Source organism: Myotis myotis, unplaced genomic scaffold (assembly GCF_014108235.1).
Source record: "Myotis myotis isolate mMyoMyo1 unplaced genomic scaffold, mMyoMyo1.p scaffold_m19_p_13, whole genome shotgun sequence".
NCBI lineage: Eukaryota > Metazoa > Chordata > Mammalia > Chiroptera > Vespertilionidae > Myotis > Myotis myotis.
The window spans coordinates 51,306,836-51,323,174 of record NW_023416317.1 but is presented as its reverse complement, the minus strand read 5'-3'; the positions used below and the strand labels follow the sequence as shown (position 1 = coordinate 51,323,174).

General features: G+C 43.5%; 1 protein-coding gene across 8 annotated transcripts in view; it reads right to left on the bottom strand.

Moving 5' to 3' along the window:
• The window catches only part of WDR48 (WD repeat domain 48), a 33,755-nt gene extending 17,763 nt beyond the window's left edge, over positions 1 to 15,992 (bottom strand). For 2 of the 8 annotated variants that reach the window (XM_036333197.1, XM_036333205.1), the window contains exons 1-5: positions 14,931 to 15,991; positions 5,016 to 5,156; positions 2,616 to 2,694; positions 1,689 to 1,771; positions 1,432 to 1,561 (exon numbers count right to left, since the gene is read on the bottom strand). In XM_036333197.1, the coding sequence (XP_036189090.1) occupies positions 1,432 to 1,561; positions 1,689 to 1,771; positions 2,616 to 2,694; positions 5,016 to 5,156; positions 14,931 to 14,978 (481 nt within the window). In that variant the 5' untranslated portion in view covers positions 14,979 to 15,991. Of the gene's footprint in view, positions 1 to 305; positions 428 to 1,070; positions 1,137 to 1,431; positions 1,562 to 1,688; positions 1,772 to 2,615; positions 2,695 to 5,015; positions 5,157 to 14,930 lie in introns of those variants that run through there. The other 6 variants (XM_036333201.1, XM_036333200.1, XM_036333198.1 and 3 more) reach the window with 6 other exon arrangements.
• Positions 15,993 to 16,339: the final 347 nt, after the last annotated feature.

The window sequence follows — 16,339 nt, the reverse complement described above, 5'->3', positions numbered from 1 at the left end:
CAACTCTTCTGGAAGGAAACCAGGCAACATGTACAAGAATCATGCTCAGGCCCTTTGATTCAGAACAAAATATCACTGAAGTGAAAAAAAAAAGCATATAAAACTATATAGTATGATGCCAATTTTACAATAAAGAATAATATATGTAAAGTATTTAGAAAAGTAACTGCTTGTAGGAGTGCTCAATAAATGTTAGCTATTAGTATTTCTATAATCACAAAAAACTATGTGAGGTCCTCTCTCAACTACTCTAAGCCAAGACATATCTGTTGGAGAATCTGTAACCACTAAGCCTAGTCTCTGACCTTGAGACCATCCTGCTGTTTTGCTTTGTTCCGTGTTGTTAGTGTCTCTTTGAGGCAGGACTTCCATCTACAAAGAGCTAAATGGATCATGATAGCCTCAGCAGGGACCAGCTACTGAAGCACTGAGAGAGTGTACAGGTGGAAAATCAAGAACAAGGGGAGAATAGTGTTTAGACCTTCACATATCTCCCAGGGGGAAAAAGCAAAACAGTATTAAAAAAAATCATAAACACCAGCCTCCCAACTTGCCCCTCTTGGCTCATACTAGGTTTTATTAGAACTGCCCTGGCTATGTCAGTGTGAGTGTTCCACAGTCATGACAAACTGAATCTGTAACACAGGGATCTAGATAGTTCAAGTCCACGTCCTGAACACAGACCTTCCAGGCCAGGCTTCGCCAAAAAATGTGCTCCTTAGAGTCCCGTCTGACACCTGGCCTGCAGGACTCTAGTAGACTGTGCCAAGCATGAGGCTGAGTTTCAAGTTTAGACTTGGATGGGTCTGACCTGGTCATCCGAGATCTCTTAGTTGAAGAGGCATCCATGCTATTAACCTGCTGCGAATGTTCTGAATCGCCTCTCGCAGCACCCTAGCCTCCCTGAACTCCTCTAGAATTGGCTGGATTCTTTGGGCTGCTCTAAAAAGGTCCTGCAAAATTCGCACTCAAAACCTTTTCTTTCCTTGCTTTGGGTATTTTCCATCTGGGCCATTAACTCAAAGGTTCTTAATATACAGTCACACTTTTGAAAGTCAGAAACTGCCTACTTTGCCAGGTAGTTACCACCTCCATCAACAGTATCTGCTGCGTGTGGCTTTGGCAGCGAGGCTGTGGGAGATACAAAGGAGTAGTGAGACAGACGCTGCTGCCTGCAGGCGCCCAGGCTGCAGCTGGGGATCTAAGACATGCACATGAAAGCTGACACTTGGAGAAGCGACCACTTCAGATGCAGCGAGGAACTAGCTCCTTGGCCAAGCACACTCTTGGGGGCTAGAACGCTGGAGGTAGAAGCACTCTCTAGATATGAACCACTGTCTCAATACAAACTTATCCAAAATATTTTATAAACCATTCTTTGTTTATGTCAACTTGGAGCACTTTTAAAGACATTTTTTTCAAACTCCTTACTTGTGACAGTGTTATTTGAGGCAGTCAGTGCTGTTAGAGTATTCACATCCCAAAGGAATATTTGTCTGTCCAACCCAGCCGATGCTACCAGTTCTTTATCCTTGGCATATGCTAAGGCCTTTACATAATCCTGTAACAGAACACACGTACTATGATCTACACTGTAGATCCATAAGAAAATGAGCCACTTAAAGTACTGAGACCCCAATATTACACTAAAGACACTGAAAATTGAAATATTATGTTAGCTCTTTTACCTTATGTGTCCTTAATGTTGACATACAAAATCCCTTATGTGCATTCCATACTTTTACTGTCGTGTCAGAAGAAGCAGATATTACTAGAAGAGGCAAAGAATTAACGAACACTTTAGTGGTATATACTTCAATATTTATAATATTCCTAATATTAATTCAAACATCTGTTCATGTTTATACACACATATAGTACATATATAATCTAAAAGCTTTTTCTCGCCCTAGCTGGTTTGGCTCAGTGGATAGAGCGTCGGCCTGCAGACTGAAGGGCCCCAGGTTCGATTCCGGTCAAGGGCACATGCCAGGGTTGTGGGCTCAATTCCCAGTGTGGGGCATGCCGGAGGCAGTCAATCAAGATTCTCTCTCATCATTGATGTTTCTGTCTCTCCCTCCCTCTCCCTCCCTCTCTGAAATCAATAAAAATTTAAAATATACATATTTAAAAGCTTTTTCTAGAACCTATTGTATTCTGCCTCAAAATTTTATTGTTTTAATAGCTAAGGCAAATATTTTTTAAAGTTCCAGTTGAACTAATTTGATTGGGAAAATTTCTCTAACACAGACTGAAAAACCAAGAAATGGATCCTACCATAATAAGAACAGAAAGAGATATTAATAAGGTTAAAAGAAGAATACATAGTATATGAGTCTATTTATATAGACAGTTCAAATGTAGGCAAAACTAATCTATAGTGTTTAGAAGACAGTGGGGCAAGGGATAGTGACTGAAAGGGTGGCACGGGGCGGGACACTTCTGGTAATCTGTTTCTTATATGGGTGTTCACCTTGCAAACTTGTACTCTCGAAGTGTGCGTGCTTTTCTGTATGTATGCTATATTTTAATAAAAAGCTTACATGAAAAATGAAAAAAATACATCAAATTAAATGAGAAGCTTCCTGAAGCCCAATAATCAAAGAAATACTTACATGTTTTCCCATTACAACAGAGTACAATGTCGTTTACCCAATCGGTATGGTGCTCCATAGATGCTATGTATGGGTCTTGCTGAAATTAAAAGAAAAATCACAGGATATCATTAGCTTATCTTAGAGAATGAACTGTATTACAAATTATAGATATGTTTAGATTCTTCAATTAGTGTGACACACTGCTCTATGACCTTAAAATCTAGCGCCCAAGAGTTGATGCTTCCAGATAACATGTGCATAGAAGTTTTGTTTCAGGACAGTTTTATTACTGATAAAAGCCTAGGTTTCCAGGACAAATGCTTAATTTTTATGCCTTGAGTCAGTGAAGGCAACAGCGCTAGAGGAAGGCGTTACTGGAAAGGACAGGGCATGAACCCACCTGCAGGCTGGGGGGTATGAATCAGTGGTGCCGAGGGCTCACAGCACACAGCAGGGGCAGAAACGAGGCGGCCAAGTGGTGAGGAGCCCAGCCCGCTGCAGAGGGAGATGGACTCTTTTGCTTTTAGCTTCTCCTGTGGTGTTTACCTTCTGAATTAAGTGTTTTCCTCAGTTATCTACGGTCCTTCCGAGAAGAAATGGAAGCCAAGGGCTAAAGGAGTGCTACCCGGTCACCATTTCAATTCAGTAATTTGAGATTCTCCTATTCCTCTCGCTTGGCTTAATTACCAAGCCAAGTATTTAGTTACATCCTACACCTAAGACAGGCAAGTTCAAGAAACTCCCTGGCAAAGAGAACAAGTCTATTTGAGAAACGCTATTCAATCCTGTCATAAAACGAAGATCAGAAAAAAGATGTTTAAGGGCAGCATAGGCAGCTTTCTAGATTCTTCCAGGTTAGTTTTTGTGACTGTTTTCCCGTAGTTTGTGTGAAATGCAGTACTGTTAATTCCCAGAAAGGTGACATTCCAATTCAAACGTTAAGTTTCAAAAAGCACTTAAAAGCCACGATTTTCTTCCTTCCCATGTCTCTGACATTGGGCCACCTCTGTGGCCACTGTTTAAAGAATCCAAAGCTCACGAGACCAAAATCCATTTAAAGAAACGTCATCTAGAATGGATTAGAAAACTGTGGTACATCTACACGATGGAATACTATGCTGCTCTAAAAAAGGAAGGAACTCTTACCATTTGCAACGTCATGGATGGAACTGGAGAGCATTATGCTAAGTGAAATAGGCCAGTCAATGAAGGAAAAATACCACATGATCTCACTCATTCATGGATAATAGAGACCATTATAAACTTTTGAACAATAATAGATACAGAGGCAGAGCTGCCTCAAACAGATTGTCAAACTGCAGCGGGAAGGCCGGGGAGGGTTGGGGGGCAGGAGGTAGGGGGGTAAGAGATCAACTAAAGGACTTGTATGCATGCATATAAGCATAACCAATGGACATAAGACACTGGGGGATAGGGGAGGCTAGGGGACTGTCTAGGGCGGGAGGATAAAATGGACACATATGTAATACCCTTTGTAATACTTTAAGCAATAAATAAAAAAAAAATAAAGAAACGTCATCTAGCAAGTGTGCAAAATAGTGGGTCTTTTTTGGACTGAACATCAGACTTGCGGAGCTTGCTAGGAAGACACAGACTTTAAAACCATAAGGATTAGCACCAGGGCTTCAAGTCAGAGGGGCTCTAATTCCCTGTCACCTACCAGCTACTTAACCATGGATCTCTGTGAGCCTGTTTTCCCGTCTCCGAACACGAACCGTAACAGCTGCCTCGAAGGAGGACTGTGAGAATTAAGACCATCTTGGATATGAAAGTGCTAAGAGTGTCTGGTACACAGCTAGGAGCTCAAGAAATGTCCTTTTCTTCCCCGAATCTGCCTATGTCATTCACAATACAGACATTTAAACAACACAGAAAAAGAATTCCTTGCAATTTGACAGGATTTGTCTTCACATGTGTTTAAATACTGGTCCGTTTAAGAAAGCAGGCTTTAAATCTGAAGAAGGGCAGCAGGTTACCTTCATACTTTTACGACAACCTTGAAGAAATCTAATATTTGTTCAAGATTAGTTATCATTGTAAAAGCAGAGTCAACCTTTTCTTAAGGGCAGTGAAAAGGGTGGCCAAGAAGCTTTTTGGGAACGTAGTTACAGTAGAAAAATAAATTGTTGCAAGTAATTCCTCTACCAGACAAATCTCTTTATGTCTTTCTTATCAGAGGCCTAGTTTTATGGCGTCCCTGCCTTATCTGAAATACTTCGGAAACTCCCCTAGGGGTGTTTTTCCCAAGGGCTCACAGAAAGCTGGCTGCATGCCTTTACAGAGTGTACCAAGCAACGCAGTGCTCAGAGATTCCAGCGGGAACTCCGGAAGGCCTGCCGTAGGCGAGCACAGTTTTCGGAGGATGGCTTTCAAGTGTCCACTCGACCCCTGCCTTACCTTGTGCTGATTGACGCTCCATATCCTTATGATGGAGTCTCGACCGGCCGTGAAAAGCCTGTTGAGGGCCGGGTCCAGCTGCAGGGCATTGACTCCGTTCCGATTGTACTTCTCCACTTCATCGCGAATCACATAGGAAACCTGACAAACGAGTGGACATTTGCTTTTTACGAAGTGACAGAACATGCAGTAAAAGGCAGCCTACTGGCGGCAGATCTGAAATGCAACATCCCATGTTTTCCGTATAAAACTTATTTTTCAATCCAATAACAATTTTATTTTACTCTATAAAAGAGTGAGGAGCTGAGGAGAGAAGAATGACATTACTAGCGGCCTCGTCCAAGAGGAGGCGGGCTGATGCTGAGCTACGATAACCGCTTCCGAACGGGCCTCCCACACGCTGCGGTTTGTCTTTAATCCATTCCCCACAAAGCAGCAAAACTGGAGTGTGTCTCACCTCTGCTCAAAACCCTCTCCGGTGCCTGCTCTCCCAGACTCACGATTTGGCCAGGACTCCTCCACACGCTGCAAGTGCCCTGCTCACCTCTCCTGCCACTCTCTTTGCTCACGCTGCCCCCACTGCCTTGAACACACCTCCTTGCACACAGAGCACCCCATGTCCTGGTCCCTCAGGTTGGAAGGCCTTCCTCCCCTCTCTCTGGCCAATCCTGCTGCAGTCCTTAGGGTTCTGTTTAATGCTTCCTCAAAAAGCTGTTCGCCGACCCGGCGAGCAAATGAGTCTTGTGTCCTTTAACACACCAAACTTCTCCTTCTGAGCACTTTCCACTATTTTGTTACTGTCAGTCAGTTCTGTCTGCTTCATGTGAAACTCAAGAGAATCAACCAGTTACAATTATGAAAAAGTCAACAAACTGGCCAGCAGCCAAAAGCAAAACTTTTCTAATTTAATGAAATAAACTGTTAAGAATAGAACAGGAGGTTCGGGGGGGGGGGCGGGGGAGGGGGGGAGACCTATTTACAACAGCAACAAGAACGAATACCTAAAATAACTGACAGAACAATGTACATAAAAGAAAAACTTGAATAAAGGAGGTGCCATATTATAGCACAGGAAGATTCCAAATTAACAACTGTTTCCTAAATTTGTGAATCTAGGAAACCCAACTTTGGCCAGAATCCCATGGAATTGCTTTCTAGAAGTTGAAAAAATATATAGTATAATGTTTTTGTGTGTGTGTGTGTGTGTGTGTGTGTGTGTGTAATATCCAGATATTTTAAAAAATGAAAGCATATTCTTTAAAGATCTTAAAAGGTTTTATAAAGCTAAAGCTACCAAAATTACAATGAAGTACCACAATAGGAATATATTTAAAAAAATCAATGGAATAAAACAAAATCTGGAAATATTTTTTCTATTATAAATTTTTATTTTGATGTAAACATGGTGTTTCAGATCAAAGAGGGCATGATAATTACTAAATAATAAATTATCTAGGAGCATCTAGAGATTCTATTGGGAAAAATTATATATCCTTTTTCCAAATCTTAAATCAAAATGAATTTTCATGTGGACTTAAGATTGAAATAGAATAATTTACTCATAAAAATACATTTTAAAAGACAGGTGAATATTTACATAAAACTACTTTGAGAAGGCCCTGCTAACATGACAAGAAACACAGTAATCTTTACAAAGGAAAAGAGCAATGCTGATCTGACCAAATACAAGTCAAAACCTTTTGCATGTACAAATGTTCACTGCAGCATTATTCACAAGAGCCAAAAAGTGCAAACAACTCAAATGCCCATCAACTGACAAAGAATAAACAAAATGTGGTATATGCATGCAATGGAATATTTTTCAGCCATAAAAGGAGTGAAGTACAGACACATATTATAATGTGAATGAATCTTAAAAACATGGTAAGTGAAAGAGGCCAGTTATAAAATGGCTCATATTTTAGGATCCTATTTATTCTAAATGTCCAGAATATGTAAATCCACAGAGACTGAAAGTAGATTAGTGGTTGCCATGACCTTGGAAGAGAGGAAAATAGGGGGGACTATTTATGGGCTTAGGGTTTCTTTTTGGGTTGATGAAAAATGTTCTGGAATTGGGTGATCAATGCACAACTCTGTGAATATATTAAGAAATCATTGCATCGTATACTTTAACAGGGTGACTTTATAATATGTGAATTTTATCTCAGTAAAGCTGTTACTTTTTAAAAAAGGCTTTCTGAAAAGAATAGTATGAGCAAGGTTAAAGGGCAAACATCTAACTGGGAAAATAATGAAATAAATACCACTACACAAGACAAAAGTTTAATCTTGACTACATACAAAGATTCCTTACAACACATTAACAACATGTCAAACTCTCCAACAGAAAGAGGAGTAAAGATCATGAAGAGGCAATTTTTTTTTTTTTAAATGGCCAATGAACATAAATAATCAATGACATGAAAAGGGCTAGAGTTGTATACATGAAGACAGCAAGGATGTTGTCTTAACTCAGTCCTTTGGGTACAAGTAATGTAGCTGAGATCTACTCAAGCCTGCTTAAGTTGAGAAAAGAAACATGTTAACACAAGGATACAAGGTATCTAACAGCCCAGGGGCAGGAAATACAGTTATGACTCACAAGACATTTAAAAATAAAATCATGACACTTCTCTGCTGAAGCCTTCCAAAGGCTTTTTTTCACTACATTTAAAGTTCAGATTCCCCACATGCTTCCTGAGTCTTCATACTCTCCTCAAACTAACTCTCCCCTCCCCGCCCCCCAGCTCCTTTCATGGTAGTCACACCAAACGCCTGATCCTCAACACATCGAGCTTTCTTCTTCCCATCCCTTCCCATCCACTGTCCCCCATGCTGAGAAGATCCCCCCTCTCCAGTCCCCACAGGCACTCTTCCCCAGCTTCTACCTTGTCTGGCTCACCTTAACCCTTCTGGTCTTGGCAGAAAGGTCACCTCCTCTCGAAGGCCTTCCCTGATCTCCACCCTCTATCACTTACACTACTTATTTCTCTCACAGTTCTTACCACACTCCACATTTATCTTTTTTGTGACATCTTCTTCATTCTAATGTTGCAAGAGATCAAGAAACTTGTCTGCCGTGTTCCTCCCACCACTCATTATAGTGTCTGGCATAGAAGACATTAAATAAATATTTGTTGCATGAATCAGATATTAGAAAACCATCAGGAACCAAGTTGGCGTCAATGTCAATTTCAGTCTCTCTCGATCTCTCTCTCTCTGGGGCTTTATGACCCCTTATTTGCTTTTCTCCATACATTTCCTTTAATAGAGACTCTGTAGCAAGTACATCTTAATTTTCAGATTTCTCGAGATTATCTGATTGGTCCAGTGGGGAAGGGTCAGGTCCTCATTTTAGGTAGAAAGTAATTTTTAGCAAACAAGCCTGGGCCACTTCTTCAAAGGTATCCACCACAGATGCGCGATTAAAAATGGCAAAGAATTAGAAGTATCTTAATTGGATAAATTTTGGCACATCCATAAAACAGAATACTATTTAATCATTAAAAATGTTGACGCACATCTAGAATGAATGACATGGGAAGACAGCCATGCTATATTTAAGTGAAATGTGTGTGGCCTAACACAGCTGTGTATAATAATCATTACTGTAAAAATGTTTCAGAATATTAAGTACATATTTAAAAAATACATATACAAGTTTGGAAAGACATGCAAATAAAAAACTATCCCGAGTAATGGAATTATGGTGACTGTCACTCACGCCTTTTTTATATGGTATGAATGTTTTACCATGGGCATGTATTACTTAGTTTTTTGAATTTATAATTTAATTTTTGTCTAAGTAATTCTTGCCTATACTCAGAATATGAAATACTGAAAGACTGTAATGAAAAATCACATACCTATTGTCTGTGTAATACTCCCCATACCAGTCTTATTCCCTAGGAGTAACTAATTTCAACTCTTGGTTTCTTCTGGATAGTTACTGCATTTCTTGAAATATTGTGTTTATTCTATAGCTTTCCGTTTATCCATTTTAGATTCACCTATTTACTCAGGCTACGGTAGATTAGGATGTAACTCTGAAACTACCCCAATAACCCCTCCCTCTCCTCTTCTGATATAGATGCATCGCTATTTTTGGTTGAATAAATAATCAGTGCTACACTGTTTGACTTTGTAATTGCTCTCTGCCGACTAGCTAGGTACTATATTATGAATACATTTCCTTCCTCGGAGAGCTTTTTCTTTTCCCTAGAGTTCTATCTTTCTCCCCTTCTTCTACTGGGTTTCCTCTACTTTAAGTTCAATTTTCTTTAATTGCTGCACCATGTTAGATATTACAGCAAGAACCACCCCACCCCCTTCCCCAGGCTTCCCCCTCAGCATCCTCCACCTTGCACTCAGTCTGGGCTGGCTGCCCTCTAGGTCTGCTGGCACAGCCTCATCCCCTGTGCCTCCCTTTACTGCTTTTCTGGGCTACAGCCATTGTTTCCTGAATTCCAACGTCTCCCTTCTTGGTTTACTCCGTTTACTCCCACCCTCTCCGGCAACGGAGATCCCTTTCATGCCTCAAACCTGACTTCTGCCAGCTGCAGAACCTTCTTTGCTTTTAAGGGCTAATATGATTAGACTGGACCCACTTGGATAATCCCGGATAACCCTCTATTTTAAGGTCTGTAACCTTAATTATGTCTGAAAAGTCCTTTTTATCACGTAACATAACATATTCACAGGTTCCAGGGATCAGGGCATGGCATTTTGGTGGGGAGGCACTCTGCCTACTACAGTAACGAAACAATGTTTTATGTGAAAACAAATGTGGATATATTATGGAATAAGTACAAAATTCACAATACTTTTAAGAAAAGAAGGGAGGTTCTGAAAGCATTTCTGGTTCACAAAGGGAATATTCTGGGCTCTTTCCCCAGGCTCCCCTGAGGTGTGTGTGCATGAACTCATCTCCTCTTGGGTGCCTCACACACATCGTAATCACGGCATGTTCCAAGCCCAACTCTTGAGAGTCCTCCCCAAAATAGCTTTTCCTGGTCTTCCTCACTGATGGAGTTAATGGTGACTTCCTTCTTCTAGCTGCTCAGGCGCAAAACCTTGGTGCCTTCCTGACTTTAATTCCAAGCACTTCTCAGGAGCCTGGTGGGCCATCATCACATAGCATCTGGCCTCCTCTCTCTGCCCTGTGCCCCCACAGGAGGTTCTGAACACAGAAGCCAGGCCACCCTTATTAAAACACATGTATATCCTGAATATTCCTCTGCTCAAAACCCACCAACTACGTCCCATGGCACTCTAGACCTCACTATGCCCTGGTGCTCTGTCTACATGGTCCGGTCTGCAGTTACTGCTCTGATTTCATCTCTGGCTCCTCTTCCCCTCACTCACTCCATGCCAGCCACAAAGGCCTCTTCATTCCACAAACGGGCCAGGAACATTCCCACTCAGGACCTTTGCATCTGATATTCTCACTGGAATGCCCGCCCCTTCCATGGCACTCTCGTTTCCTCATTGCTTTTGGATCCTTACTCAGAAGTCAGCCTCTCAGCAAGGCATTCTCTGGCCACTGCAACTGAAATTTCACTTCCTCATCTTCTGCTGCTCATCACTATCTAACTATTGTTTAACCTTTAAAACTTATTTTCTCTCAGCCTTTTATTATGAAAAAGTTAAAACATGCCGAAACCGGTTTGGCTCAGTGGATAGAGCGTCGGCCTGCAGACTGAAAGGTCCCAGGTTCGGTTCCGGTCAAGGGCATGTACCTGGGTTGCGGGCACATCCCCAGTAGGAGATGTGCAGGAGGCAGCTGATCAATGTTTCTCTCTCATCGATGTTTCTAACTCTCTATCTCTCTCCCTTCCTCTCTGTAAAAAATCAATAAAATATATTTTAAAAAAAAAAAAGTTAAAACACAAAAGTCGAAAGAATTATACAGCAAACATTCATATACCTGCCACATATATCTATTCTACAATTAACATTTTCTATAGTTGCTTTACCTCGTAACCATCTATTCATTTGATCCATGTTATTTTTCAATGCCTTTCAAGGTAAGTTGCACATCATCAATAACACTCCCCCCTAAATACTTCAGCATATATATTATTAACTAGAGTTCATTATTTATTCATGGCTCCTTTTTTAAAAAGATAAACTTTACTTAGAGTGAAATGTACAGATCTAAGTGTACATAGATACTTCTGACAAATGAATATACCTGTGCAATACAACACCTACTAAGATACATTGAACATTGCACCACCCTAGCAAGTTGCCTCATCCTCGTCCCCCACCTCTATACCCCACTCCCAATCTAGATCTGATGCTTTCTCCATAGATTAGTTTTGCCTGTTCTGTAATATCCTATAAATGGAATCACACAGCTCTTCTATATAAGGCTACTTCTAGCTATCAAGCTAACTCAGGCTAAATTTGGCCAAGAAAAACTGGCTAAATATCAATAATTCTCACATCTGTTTTTCCTGCTCAATCTTGTGGACCATGGCTTTCTGCTTGAACCTATATTTTTGGAGTGTTAATTTTAAAAAGATTCTGAAAAGCAGTCTTGCCTGACTTTTCCTACTCATTGGCTAGTAAAAAACTGTCCTCGGGCCAAATCCTGTTTAGTAAACAAGGGTTTACTGGGACACGGTCACACCGATGCATTTAGGTATTTTCTATGGGTGGTTTCACATTATAATGGCAGAGGTCTGGTTATGACACAGAATGGCCTCCAACGTGTAAAATTCTTACTATCTGGCCCTTTGGAGAAATTTTGCAGACCCCTGTTCTATACTGACACCACAGTTCTAATTACCCATCCTGCATAAAAAGTAACTCAGATATGGCTAATTGTAAGGGTCTTTTCTTGAGGAGCCAGGATTTGGCATCATTCTACTTCCTTTAAAAAGTATCAAAGATTAATCAACCAACCCAGAATTGGGACTCAAAATCAGGACTCAACACCATACTGAGCTCTGAATAGGTGTAGAATAACTAAATATTTAGCAGGGAAAAGAGTTAAGTACTGGTAGAATAGGCATTTGTTGGCTGTCTCTCTATCCCTCACTTCTGCTCCCAGTGTTTTTTCCTCAAGGCAAGCAACTTCTAGGAGAAACCAGACAGGGACTATTTAAGAGACTCTTATCTGCCAACTGATAGTGTGGTGAAAGGAGACAAGGTCTGGGTTAGAGACAGCCACCATGCCACCAAGAGGGGAGGCCTAGAGCTGGAAGTTTGGGAATAGGAGAGGACCGGCCCGTGGTAAAGCTGACTTTACATCACTTCCTAGGGTAGAGTCACAGTGAGCTCTCTGGTTCGAGATTTGCATGCAACTAGCACTGCCTATTGAGCCTGGTTGAGTTGGAGTCATTTCCAATCAAAATAATTGTTATGAAAGAGCAAGTATTTATATTATTGAATGATCACTAAGTATTACAGCTAGTTGCTGCTCTTAAACCAGGAATACTAGTGACTTTTGTCCAACCCCCCGCCCCTGCACCCCCAAGAATTCTGAAGTAAATGAGAGGAGGCCGTATTGAAGGAAGGATGGAGACAGAGCCAACCAACAGACTCAGGTTGTTGGAAAATCTTAACACTAAGGGACCACCAGGGAGTGAAAAGACTGGCTTTGACATCTTGATTACCAGAAAATAACTGCATTATATATCTGAATTCACATGTTTGATTGTCTGATCATGTAAGTCGGGTATACGTGCATGAAGTGTTACGAAACACTGGTTTTCAACCAGTGGCAATTTTGCCTTCCAGGGGTCATTTGAAAATGTTTAGAATCATTTTTGGTTTTCACAACTGGGAAGGTGCTAACATCTAGTGGGAAGATGCAAAACTTACAATGCATAGGACAACACCTTCCCCGCCTAAAGAATTATCCCGCCCAAGATGTCAGTAACACTCCTGGTGAAAAACCCTGGTCTAAGATTGTATGTCACACTGTCCATAGTTTTCTTTGAAGAGTGGAGGACAATTATCATTTATACTTTTGTACTGTTTGTGGGTTTTTGCAGTGAACATGCTCTGGTTTCAAAAACACTTCCATAAATAAAAGTTCTGAAGTGTTGAGATAAAATCAATCTCTGGCTTTTCACATTGGTTCTAGACCTTGGGGGGAAATTCTGAAAGCAGCTAACAAGACTCACTGAATCTTCTGTTCAGCAGACGAGTCTTCGTTCTTTTGAGTGCTCTTCGTAGGAATAGTTTAAAGTCACTTTATTAACCTGATTGCGGTATCTCAAACTCTAATTCACTCTGATCAGTGAGAGTGGAATGATCACCTCTCTCATTCTACATGCAATAGCTCATACTCAGCTTATTAAAACACCCAGTTTTTCCACACACACTGCAGATTTATATTAGCCTGTCCTATATTGCCTTTTAAGTCTAAACACAAGAAACGAAGTGGCCTGATTAGCTCTCCTTACTACCCTAAGGAGTGTACCATTCTAGTGCCTGGAATACAGTTCCCATTTTGAGTTACATTATACTCAGAAGCAGACATTCTCCCCACCAGGTTTGCATGCTGGGTTACTTAAATTCTGTCAATGATACACTTAAAAATCACCTAACAGCCCCGGCCAGGTGGCTCAGTAGGTGGGAGCGTGGTCCCATACACACAAAAATTTCCGGTTTGGATCCCCAGTAGGGTACATACCTAAGATGTGGTTTGATCCCTGGTGGGATGGGGCACATACTGGAGGCAACCGATCGTTTTTTCTCTCACATCGATATTTCTCCGCCCCCCCCCTTTCTCTAAAATCAATAAAAATATATCCTTGGGTTAAGGATTAAAAAACAGTTTTTAAATCACCGTGCAGGGTTAGCTATTTTAGATCTTTATTCATTTCACTCAATTCAAAATCCACTGAATGCTTGGATACTGTACTCATCAATGAGATCCACAGAACAAAGAAGGGAACTGCCCAGAGGACCTTACGGCTCACAGCAACTTGCTGGGGTTGCCTTACTGAGGAACACTCACTGATTTCAACCTACAGACCATGCTGTTTTATACAAAGTCTGGGTGTCACTTATTCCCCTGCTCTCTCCATTCTTTGCAAGCTAAGTGCACAGTAATGTTCAATGCATGAATGCACCATACCCTCACTACTACCTAAGCTATCCCTGCAGCAAAGACCTGTAGTAAGGCTTTACTCCTTGCATCGCTGAAAACAGCGAACAGTAAACTCTCAAACGTACCCGTCACACAAAACCAGGTTCACGAAGGCTGCAGGCACACACGGAAGGGTAAGGTAACTCTTTACCCTTAGCTAAGAGATTACAGAAACAGAAAAGAGGATCCAAGAATGCACAGTGGAGATGAAGAAATGGTGAAGACGAAATTAAACTCCAAAGCAGTAAAAATCGTATTTTCCCCACCAACGCCAGCACACTCCCCCGTCGTTTCCACCGCAACAGGCAAAAAGCTCCCGCATAAAGGACCGCAGGCGGCTCTCACGTGCAGAAGCCCCCGCAGCCACCCCGCGGAGCGGCCTCTGCCCCGCCACGCCCCCGCACGGGCCCACTCGCGCCTCGGCCGCCAGCCAGCGGGGAAGCGCCCGGAGGCCTCCGCTCCGACGCGGCTTAGGGACGGGGAGGCAGGTGGGCGGAGGACGAGCCTCTCCCGGCCTCGCAAGCCCAATCCCCGAAGAAAGCGGGCGATCGGCGACCCCGGGCTCCGAACGGAGCACCCGAGGGTCCCGGGACGGGGCCCAGGCAGGCTCTGTGGGCCGCCCCCAGCCCCCCGCCCCCTCCAGAAGCCGTTAGCGCCCCGGCCCCACCCCTCGCGCCCGGCCGCGCCCGACATCCCACTCGCCCCAAGTCGCTACACCCGCCGATCGCGGCCCGAGGCATCTGCTCGCTGTGGGCGGGCCGGGCTGGCAGCCACGTCCGGGAGATCGAGGAGCCGGGCTCCCGTACCTGCACTTTCCTCCGCCCGGCCGTGTTCTGCCGGTGATGGGCCGCCATCTTGCATGTTGACACTCCGACGTCACTTCCGGAAGTGGCTCCGTCCAGGCGGAAGTCGCGCCTCTTCCCCTTCGGCCGAGGGCCGGCGGCGGGGCGAGAGTCCGGCGGCCGGCGCGTCCCTCCGGCGCGGTGTGTGGCCGCGGCCGGGGGCCCCGTGCGGAGGCAGAAGGACCGCAGAGTTGTCGCGTGAGTGTGATGCTGGCGAGAGCTCGCTTCCGAGCCGAGGGAGCAGTCCAGTCCGGCTCCGTGAGCCCCGGCCCCGGCTTGCTCTCCCCCCAGCGCCGTCGCCGGAGGCCCAAGCCGGCATCGGGGAAGCGCCGAAAGAACCCGTCATGCCGGACCTGGGCGGCTTGCACAGAAGCGCAGAAACCCTCCCCCCAGATTCCCCTAAGCAGCCCAGGGAACCCGCAGATGTGCCATGACACCCCACAAACTGGCTTCAAAGGAGGAGACTGCAAAGGAGGGAGGGGGCCCCCATCTTCAGGGGGAGCCAAGTATCTGTTTAAATACGAGGGGACAGGCTGGTAGGAAGGTGAAAAATGCACACTGGTTGAAAGTGTTCTCCGGGACCACCTCTGAGGTGGCAGATGCTGAAGGCGTGGGCTCACTCCAGACCCGGGCGTGAATCATCTCGTCCCGAGCGGCCCTTGTGGGTGAAGGTTGGCCCTGGAGTTTCCCCGACACGTCCAGGTGCTGAGGACACGCGGACTCCGGGAAAGTGGCTCCTTTGGGACCACGGTGACCCACGGAGCCCCCACTCGGCGCCCCACGCAGCCCCCACTCGGCGCCCCACGCAGCCCCCACTCGGCGCCCCACGCAGCCCCCACTCGGCGCCCCACACAGCCCCCACTCGGCGTGTGTGGCCAGGGCGCCCTTGAAACATGGCCCGCTCACGTGGAGATGTGTAACTCAGATGCCCACCGAATATAAGAAACTTAGTACAAAGAAAGGGATGCAAAGTGTCTCAATAATTTTCATACTGGTTACATGTGGAAATGATAACGTTTTGAATATATTGGGTTAAATAAAATAAAATTACTTTTTATAATGTGGCTATTAGTATATTTAAAGTTTCATATGTATTCACTTTTTTTTTGCATAGTGCTAGGATAGATATAATGCTTAGGAAAGTTCTTGTCTAAACAAATGCCTTTTTAAATTAATAAAGAAATGCAAGTTAGAAGAGTAGAAAATAATGGCAGGAAGCATCTTAAGCAAAACTGGCGGTGATAACTTGTAGGTAAATTACCTGTACTGCATTTTATTATAGACACATTTATTTGTGTATCCAAATATTATTTAGCACCTATTAAGTATCAGGCACTATATTAGGTGCAGGGAATCAGTGTTAAGTGCACATC